The sequence below is a fragment of the Trichogramma pretiosum genome, unplaced genomic scaffold (assembly GCF_000599845.2).
Source record: "Trichogramma pretiosum strain Unisexual culture from Peru unplaced genomic scaffold, Tpre_2.0 scaffold13, whole genome shotgun sequence".
NCBI lineage: Eukaryota > Metazoa > Arthropoda > Insecta > Hymenoptera > Trichogrammatidae > Trichogramma > Trichogramma pretiosum.
The window spans coordinates 1,960,648-1,970,893 of record NW_019641606.1 but is presented as its reverse complement, the minus strand read 5'-3'; the positions used below and the strand labels follow the sequence as shown (position 1 = coordinate 1,970,893).

Sequence of the window (10,246 nt, the reverse complement as noted above, 5' to 3'; positions counted from 1 at the left end):
ATATATTTAACACGATACATTTATTAATTTATATATTTTTTATTGACTAAGAGTCGTGAAATATAATCCGTCACTATCTGCCGGTCTATCGCCTACGCACACGGTGATATAATTGGTGCTTAGCGTAAAATTAGCCACTGACAAGCGAGGCGGCTCGATGCGTACGACGATAATCTAGCATTTCCCGAGGTCACACCAAGACGACGCGCGGAATATATTTGCGTCGTAGCTGTCCGCCCTCGCTCTTAAATTAACGAGTGCAATGTCCACGGTTATTATAAATGTGGTACACTAGCTGCGTGTATCGTTTTTCAGTAGCGATCGGCTTCGTCTTATCCCCGATGAATTTCGATAAATATTCGAGAAAGCTAAATAGCGCCAAGATTCGCATTGAAATAAAACCAACGAGAGTCGCTGAAATTTGACGACGTATGGTCGTAATAAAGCGAGCGCAAGGAACATCTCTTTCATTAAATAAATCAAAACTTTTTGTTACATACGTCTCTTCTGAACGTATGTGTGTGCGCGCGCGCGGGAGCGATATATACACGCCATTGAGCAAATAAATCTCTCTCGCGTACTCTCGCGTACGCGCCTCCTTTGCTTTCTCGTATGCGTACGTATGTACCGGCAGTCTATCAAAGCTGTACATAATGGCATGCTATACTTTATTTAACTCGACGTCGCGTACGAATTTTCGCGGATGATTTTGCGTCGAGACTCGTGTCTTCCTTAAAATTTGCGGGAAATCCAAGCGCATAAATTCATTGTGTGTACATTGTTAAAAAGAGCTTGGTATTTAATGCAAAGTTTATGTAAAAGCAGACATTAAATTAAAGTAAGTTATAAAGTAATGAGAATTGATTTGATTTTTTACTCAAACTGGACTCAAAATGCATGAAAATTGAATTGTATTTAAAGTGTCGACCCTTAGATGTCGAGTACCTTTAAATCTGTATATCTGCAAGTGGAAAAGGGAAAATAATTTTATAATTAACGAGACGTTACGTTATACGTTACAGTTGCGTTAGTTTTCTATTATTTAAGAAAAGAAGGGAAATGATTTTTTGTCCATAAATCGCGAATGACTCTTTCGAAACCAATGGCAAGTTAACTCGAGCATCGGACTCTGCGTATACTCCTATATAAGTTTCGCGATCAAAATACGAGCTGTATACTCGAGGTGCCGCCGACGAGTCCGATGATAGGTGCATTCGATATACATAAATAAAATGGCCCACGAGGCCAAGAATAGAAAATCGGCGATATAAAACCAGTTTGCATCCACCCACCCGTTGCTGCCCTATGCATACACACACGCGTATGTATATATTGCTAGCTCTTTCTCGCACTTTATACACGTATATGTACATACGGCGTAAAAGAAAAATAGAGAGAGAGAAAAAGAGTCAACCCCACTCGCTTGACGCAGTCGTCGTGTTGGTCGTCGTCGTCGTCGTTTCGGTCCACCTGATGCGCCACACTGCAACGCGCGCCGCGTTTCTCTCGTGCCTCGCATTCTCGGCTCAGCCGACGCACTAATGCAACACATTCGCCTAATAATAAAGTTGTCGCCCGCGCACACGCACAGTAGTAGTATAGTAGCTGCCGAGAGCGAGAGCTTGGGCTGTTGCAAGCATCACACGCGCGTTTCGCAGAGTTCAATCATCCGAACGGGGGGGTTTCGAGTTGCCATTACTATATACACGTCGGAGAGAGAGAGAGAGAGAGAGAGAGAGAGAGAGATCTAATATTCGCGTGCGAGCGTTAATTGAAACGTACGGATTTTTGCGGTAAGCATCGCGCATCAATCACACGCGCGGATGAAAACCCTTCGCGAATGGCATACTAATATATGTAATGCAAGAAACTCCAATGTGTATTATGTGTGACTTCTCTATTACTGCGCGTCTATATTTTCTTTTTGCATTTTTAGCCCAGCAGCAGCAGCAGCAGCAGCATCAGCAGTGGCATCAACAACAGAGAAAGAGAGAGAGAGAGAGAGAGAGAGAGAGAGAGAGAGAGAGAGAGAGACGCGCGTTTGGATGCAGTTATAGACGCGTACGATTAATCATCGAGGACGACGCTCGGTGAGCCGCGCGCGCGCCCCGGCAGCGATCGCGCTGGCGTTGAGCAATCATTTTGCATGAAATCCGCGGGAGACTCGCGCGTTTGATTCCTCTCCGCTTGTGACTCGGCGCTCATTCGTCTTACTCTCTTCTCTCTTTACCCCTCGCGCTCGCTCGGTTCGGCCGCCGAAAATTTTACAACTCGAGGATTAAGTTGCACATTTCTCGGAGCAGCAGCAGCGGCGATTAGAATGCAGTAAGCGCAAGTGCATCGGAGTTTGGGGCGGGGGAATTAATGCGATATTTACCGCGACGACGCGGATTGATCGTCCCTCTAAACTCTGTGCTGCCGTTTTATGTGTGTGTACTCTTTTACGATATGCTGGATCGTATGTATATATATAGGCACGCTGGATGACTGATTGCAGACGCTTTACCCGAGCTCGTGTGCGCGCCCGTTTCGAGTGAGAGATTATGTTATTATTAGTATTATTATTATTCTTACTGCTGCCCGCGCGCGATGATGATCTCGTCGTCCCGGAGCTGGAAAAGTGAATCTCCGTTTTATGCAACCCAAGCTCGATTTGCTATTTATATATCGCGCGCAAAAAGACAATTGGACCGAATAACGACGATCGCGATCGGTTTATTGATCCTACCACTGTAACGCGTATGTAATTGTTCATTCTGTCTGCGCGCACTGCGCAGTTCTCGCGATCTTTCGAGCGTGGCAAGGTTCGAACTTATTTTCTGAAAGAAATCATCCTCGAACATATTTCATCTTGATAAACTCGTCGCATCATTATACAACGATCGCCGAGATCGAAGAAAAAGTCACACCGAATACCTATCCGCCTCCGGGAGAGCTATTCGCGTCTATTATAACGACGATTCTCACGTTGTTACACATATCAGTGCGGTCCGGCCGAGAACGAGCCGCAGCGCTAATAGCGCGCGACACAAACTCTCATTAATCGGTCATTACGGGTAATTTTCGCGTCGTCGTCGTCGTCGTCCTCGTCGAGCTTTCTTTTCTTATTTCTCGCGCTGCAACCTCCGACGTTAATTGCGATTAAAGACGCGCGAGCCGAGCCGAGCCGAGCCGAAGCAGATAAAGAGACAACACAATGGGAGTAGTATATATATATGTATGCTCATCAGTGCGCGCGTATACCTCAAAGAACTCCCCCGTGCGAGAGCATTTATATAATAGCGACACCGAGGCGATGATAATAATGATGCGCGAGCGCGTGTATATAAATGTATGCAGCTCGGCATTTATATATATATAGGTGCTACGCGCTCGCAGGGAGCTGCTGTTGCTGCCGTTTGTTACATTCGCGGACTTGTATAGATATAGCTTTTCAAGCCCGGCCATTGTGCGGCCGTCAGTCGCGGAATAAAAAATGAGCGTCATCAGCGGAGGCTGCCGTTATTACGTAAAAAATCTACTGCTCTCGCGCCGAGCTTTTTATTTGTTTATTTTTTTTTTCCTTTTTATTTTGTGCCGCGCGTTCGTGCACGTATATACCACGACACCCGTGCAGTCGGTAAGTCCGTACGTGTGTGTGTGTGTGTGTGTGTGTGAGAAAAATGCACTGCTGCTGCGTCTTTATCGTCTCGTCCCGAGCTTGTTTGATGTATCTTTCGTAATAATAATACAAACGCGCGCGCGCGGTGCTTCGGGGACGATGATTAAACTGTGCAGGAAGCCGATTGCGCTCGGACCCGATACGACTTGCCATTGTAGGCGCGAGAGAATTACGCGCCGAGATGACGCATCGAGGCTCTGTTTTTTATTCAAATGCATCGCGTGATTTTCGTCAAACTCCAGAATCGAATTTTATGTAAATCGAACGAAAAGATAAAAAAAAAAAAAAGACGGACGCGTCGTCGAGCTATACCGCTGCCGCGATCCGTACATCCGTCGCGCGCGGGTTTCGAATCGGTACCCTTGGCAACGGGCGCGCGCGTCTCTCCTCCCCAAACAGCGCAATCGTCGCTTGTCGCCTGGCGCCGTAGTTCGTCTAGGCAACCGCCCGATTATTTATTATATTAGTCAGTGAGGCTCCGTTAACGTAAAAAAAGACGCGTTGATCGCAACACTCTCCTTTTCCTTAACCCTTAACCCTTTGTTTTTTCGGCCATTCGCGAAAAATTTTCGGCTCGTGTTATAAATCTCGAAATGAGACGTCACCGGAATTATTGAAAAAAAAAAAAAAATAACGCGTAAAAAAGAGAGAGGAGACCGACACAAGGACGAGGAGGAGAGAAAGAGAACCTCGGAACAACCCCCGTGGACGTACGGGAGCACGGACGAGTCCAAAGACGGCCGACGAACTGAATCGACGCGGAAGAAACGCCATGGCGGGCGGCAGAGTATCCAGGGGCAAGAAAGGAGCCCCCAAGATGTCCGGCCTCGTGGTGGCGGCTCTGCGGAATCTGCGCGACGCCCACGGCTCCACGGCCAAGGAGATCATGAAGTACATCATGGCCGAGTACAACGCCTCCGAGACGACGGTGCAGCGACAGGTTAGCTCTTTCGTTTTATCCGCTCATCAAAATTATTTCGCGAGAATTCATGTTCGAGGCTTCGGTCGATTTTCAACGTAATTGCTTAAAAGATTCACGAAGCTCGATTTTTGGGTTAGGTGACGTGCACAAATAAAATGTTGTGTTTTTTTTTTTGGTCAACAGCTCAGGACAGCCTTGAAGCGCGGCGTCGAGTACGGCATCCTGAAAAAGACGAACGCCGGCTACAGCCTCAACACCGACGCCGAGGTCATCGGACCCCTCGATCTGGCGCAAATGGACGCTTGCAGAAAAAAGAGTGAGCGCAATCGTCCTCTTTAATAACCTCTCTCGATGACACGAGGACCGACGAACGAACCTTTCTTTTTTTTTTCGTATTTCGCCCAGAACGCATGAGCTGCAGGCCCAAGCGCCGGCCGTGCTGCCCGAAGCCGCGCAGACGCTGCCCGCCCAAGTGCCCGAGACGGCGCAAGAAGAAGCCCTGCGGCACGTGCGCGTCGCGCGGTCGCCGCAGCGACTGCAGCAAGCCCGTGACGCTGGTGCACGAGGGCACGCCCACCCTCGAGGAGGACTCGAGCAGTCGCCAGGACGAGCAGGACCCCGAGAAGCAGAGCGTCGACGGCGACGTCGAGCGACAGCGACAGGGCTCGCGGAGTCGCAGCAATTCCAAGGGCATGAAGGGCGGCGGCGGCAATCGCTCGAGGAGCCAGAGCCTGGCCAACAGTCGCTACTCCGGCAGCGAGACCAACGACGAGGAGAATCAAGACGACGAATGATTAAATCCTTAGAATTTATACGTTTTTGGCTAGTCTCTCCGTCTCTTTTGTAACCTCGTCTTTGTGCTTTTTGACAAGTTTAGTTGTTTTTTTTTGACTCTCGCCTTTGCCGTTAATATTGTGTCTCCGTAAAGTTTTTTTTTTATTCTACAACGAGCCAATCCGCTCCCATGTTTGTAACTATTTGTATGCAATTATTGTAGTGAATAATGTGCGACCTTGCTGGCTGATGTTTTGGAGTAACCGTTCGCGCTGCGATACGAAAGCAGTATATAAATTCCTTGTGCTAATGTGCCTTATATACACAAATTGTCGTTTTATTCATCGTTTTTTTATCAGCGTAACCATCGTCATTAAAAGCATCGAATTATCGAACGTCGAATGCTGCTCCGTGGCTGAGCGACGCGTGAATCGAAAAGAGCTCTGCGTTTAATTGAGCAAACAAGCGTCCCAACAATAACCCCCGTTCGCGGCTGACTTTCTATAGAGTTCGCGAAAGCACATCGATCAACGCGTGCGCGTACGAGTAACGATGACAAGTTGTAACATGCAAAATCTGCCGCTGCTGCTGCTGCTGCTACCGGCATCGTCTCGCGGAAAAATCACAGCGCGCCGCGACGTGTCTGCATAATTCACGCGCTCTCATAATAGCGCACAATGACGTCCGAGATCCGTCAATCCGTGACAGCGTATCAATGGGTATAATCGCTCTCTCGCTCGCTGTAACGGCGCGATGTGCGCGTATCCTTTCTCAAGCTCGATTCTCGGCGATAATAAAGTGCCGCGCCGTGTGTATAAGCGCGAAAGAGAGAGAGAGAGAGCATCGAGAGGCGAAGAAATGATTAAATTTAATGATGGAGCTCGGGTGAGAGGCGGCTAAATCGCTTCTTCGGAAGCACTGTACACAACGCGGTATACGCATCTCATGCCTGTACAGCGCACTGCGCGAGATCGCCTATAGCGAAGGGTCGAACGTAATGTAAAGTATAGGTGCAGCGCATAGAATATTGATTCGGTAAGTTTTTTACGTGACTCTGGGCCACGTTTTGCAAAAACGATCCTATTTACTCTTGGAAAATTTGACGCGAACGTACTTCTCGCTTTATTGGATTTACCCGATTGCTCAAATCTATCTGCGGGAGAAGTTTAATCGTCGAGGGCTTGCAGCACGAGAGCGCATTAAAATGAACAGAGGGTCAAGTCTATTATTATTCGTTCTCGATCCATAATAACGATTCCTCGATGAATGCGTCGAACCACCGAAATTGCAGCTGGACGAGTTTTTAGCGCACCCCGGAACATTCACAATCGCGATTCGCCCATTATAACAGAAATGAACTCGGAAACTTGATCCACGCGTGGGCGTCGTTCGAGTTGAGGTTTTTTCTTAGCAATCGAACGGCAAAAACAATCATCTTTATTTATCTATTTCAGACGCCAAGTTTTCGGATTTTCTCACGCCTCGAGTCGGTTGCGATCGAGACTTGGCGATCGAGTGATAATCTCGCGCTCTCCAGCTCTCTCTCTCTCTCTCTCTGTGAAGCTCGCTTATCAGCCGCGCGCTAATATTTCGATAAATCCATTGAAAGCGCGGCAACATGCGTAGCAAAGTGAATTCGCGCGATTAATTTTTCGAGCTCTCGTGATGAGTAGCAGCAGCAGCAGCAGCAGCAGCAAAAAGGAATCTCCCTCGATCCGCGGGTGCGGTGCGTGCGCACCTGTACACTCGCGCACACTCGCGTAGTTTCTCAGCTGCACGATCGCCGGTAAAAGCTTATACGATGATATACTTAAATAATATACATCCTCGATCTCGTGCACTCGGCTAGCAGCGAGCTGCGTGTTAGTAACTAATATGTAATTCGCCGAGCCACGCGTATTATATACGTATACGGCTCGAGCCCGGTTACGCATTATTGCGTACCTTTTTTTTCTTCTTCTTTTTATTATTATTATTACATTTATGTATATATCTGCTGCTGGGGATCGAGTGCTAACTTGGCGCAGCGACTATTGGATAAGAGAGAAAGAGAGAGAGAGAGAGAAGATCCTGACGAGTAAATAGCATTTCTAGTTCACGACTGCGCGGCAGCTCGCGTGCCGCGGCGCAGAATCATGGCATATTTAACGGCCCCGCGGATAATAATAAGGCAAATTACGGCCTTGGGAAAAGTAAACTCGGTGCGCGCACCGGCTCGTGCATACGGAGACGCGCGAGTTAAAATCCCAATAAATGTCGTCCGCTATATATGAGCAGTTCTTTAAATAAAACGCATTTTTTGAGGTAGAATCGCGGCAAATTTTTTTTTCAACCTACGCGGATACGGACCCCCGGGAAATGTTTTTGGGGGTCCTAGGAACATGTAACCACGTAGGAACCATTGAAATTTCAATAGTGCTTATTTTCAGAGCTACTTTTGTGATTTAGGGCCGAAAAATCATGTTTTCTCGTAAATACAGCTAATTACTCAATTTCTAAGTCGCTGAAAAAGTATCAAAACTCATCTAAAAAAAATAACTGACTGCTGTGTTCGATAGGAAATTTTCTCAGCTTTCCAATGGTGGTGTCAGATTTTCCGATAAGTCACACATTCACCGAGAAAATCGCCATCAAACATGCCAAGCTAAATATCTCGAAAAACTCGGTACGGAAAAAGTGATCTTTGATGCCTATTTTTGATTTTTCCTCGTGAAAATGAAATTTATCGAAAAATCTGAATACGCTATGAGAAAGCTGAGGAAATTTCCAATCGAAAACATATCTTGATTCATTTTTTCAGTGGAATTACGAGCTAGTTTTGATTGTAGCGAGCCGAAAACCTCGCAACCGCGCTGAATCAGCTCGGAAACAGAAAACAGCGAACAAAGTAAAAGAAATTCCCATGTATAACATTGTAATTCGACTCAAAAAATAAATGAAGATATTCTTTCGATAGAAAATTTCCTCAGCTTTCTCATGGTGCAGTCAGATTTTCCGAAAAATCTCATTTCCAACCGAAAAAATCAAAAATAGGCATCAAAGATCACTTTTTCCGTACCGAGTTTTTCGAGATATTTAGCTTGGCATGTTTGATGGCGATTTTCTCGGTGAATGTGCGACTTATCGGCAAATCTGACACCACCATTGGAAAGCTGAGAAAATTTCCTATGGAACACAGCAGTCAGTTATTTTTTTTAGATGAGTTTTGATACTTTTTCAGCGACTTAGAAATTGAGTAATTAGCTGTATTTACGAGAAAACATGATTTTTCGGCCCTAAATCACAAAAGTAGCTCTGAAAATAAGCACTATTGAAATTTCAATGGTTCCTACGTGGTTACATGTTCCTAGGACCCCCAAAAACATTTCCCGGGGGTCCGTATCCGCGTAGGTTGAAAAAAAAATTTGCCGCGATTCTACCTCAAAAAATGCGTTTTATTTAAAGAATTGCTCATATACGCGTATGGGCCTTTTTATACGATCCTTATCATTTTTGAAAGGATACGCGCTAGCCGATTTTCTTTGTATTTATTTTTGCTCCTAATACGCGCAACGACGATTACAGTTTTATGTTCCCGCGCGCGCGCTGTTTGCACAGGTGTTGTGCCGCGATACGCATATAGACGCACTTAAATGTTTTATTCGCATTTCTCGCCGAATAATTAATATATCGAATATCGAATCTCTTTTACGTGTGGGGGCACTCTTATCTGCCGAAGTAGCCGAGAAGAAGCTCGATTTCTCGCGCTCGAAAGATCGAAAATTTTTATACTCTTCGAAGGAAACGCGCTACGAAATTATACGAGATCGTGAAATTATTATATCGAATAATATAGCTCGAGAGCTTTTAAATCAACATTATAAGTTTCCGGATGATGTATGCTCGTTAGGATTGATACTTAATGTACGAAATAACGCGCTGCTTAATTTGTGCCTAACGATGAGAATCGGGAGCTTCGATCGGTTGTGAGAATGGGCGAACATTCTTGGGGAAGATCGTGAGAATTCATTTTTTGGGAGGCTATATAAGCTCGAGTGATGAAAAGTACATTCCAACGTACTCGTGTACTTCCTAATGTATGCTTGTAACTGCACTGCCGATTGCTTCCTTACGACACAAGTTTTTTAAATGTTAATTGTTATATTAAATTTTTTTACACCGAGACGAATATCGTTTAATCCAATTGATCGAAAAAATTCAAACATTACACACACATACATCCGTGTGGAAAAAAAAAAGAGACACTCGACCTAAGAAAGCGCACAACAGAGTCGCGGCAATTTACACAGTCGGACTCTCTGCGCCCGATCCGTGTCGCGCGCTTCGTGCTCGGCGACATAAATCCTTCTTAATGATATCGCGTATCTCAGTTTCGCGCTCTCTCATGCGCGCAGCTACCAACCACCACCATCACCAACCATCACCACGACCATTACTACTATCTGCAACAACAACGACACGACGACGACGACGACGACGATTATAACCTGCGCGCGCGAGCCTCGGTATATATGCGTTGCACTTAACACGCGTATTTCGTCCGCGTGAGAACGGAACACGTATAGCGAGGCGTCTTATACGAGCTCTCGACACCCCACCCTCCCCCGCACTTTTTTTTTCAACTCGAATTTTTTCGACTTTCGCCCTCGAGATTCTATCGCGTCCTCCTCCTCCTCCTCCGACGTATTTTCTCGAGTTACTTCTTGACGCGCGCGTGCGTCATAATTGCGCGCGCCGATTCGAATCGTGCTTCGCGGGTCGCGCGACTCTCTAAGCTGCTCATTGCAGCGCGGAAAACAATGCCTAAACATATGCTCCGTTTACGCTCGTACACGCGTATCTCCGCATTATACGCGTGTCTCTCGCGATAAGTCCATAAATTAGGTATC

At 46.3% G+C, this 10,246-nt stretch overlaps 1 protein-coding gene across 1 annotated transcript; it reads left to right on the top strand.

The window, feature by feature from the left end:
• Positions 1–4,433: 4,433 nt before the first annotated feature.
• On the top strand, positions 4,434–5,377 carry LOC106651984. The gene is made up of 3 exons (XM_014370700.1): positions 4,434–4,601; positions 4,767–4,911; positions 4,989–5,377. Exons 1-3 carry the CDS (start codon positions 4,434–4,436, stop codon positions 5,375–5,377), a joined length of 702 nt encoding a protein of 233 aa, XP_014226186.1.
• Positions 5,378–10,246: the final 4,869 nt, after the last annotated feature.

Coding starts and splice junctions, on each gene's coding strand:
- LOC106651984 (XM_014370700.1), top strand. CDS start 4,434: ATGGCGGGCGGCAGAGTATCCAGGGGCAAGAAAGGAGCCCCCAAGATG. Junction 4,602..4,766: donor AGACGACGGTGCAGCGACAG/GTTAGCTCTTTC, acceptor TTTGGTCAACAG/CTCAGGACAGCCTTGAAGCG. Junction 4,912..4,988: donor AAAAAAGAGTGAGCGCAATC/GTCCTCTTTAAT, acceptor TATTTCGCCCAG/AACGCATGAGCTGCAGGCCC.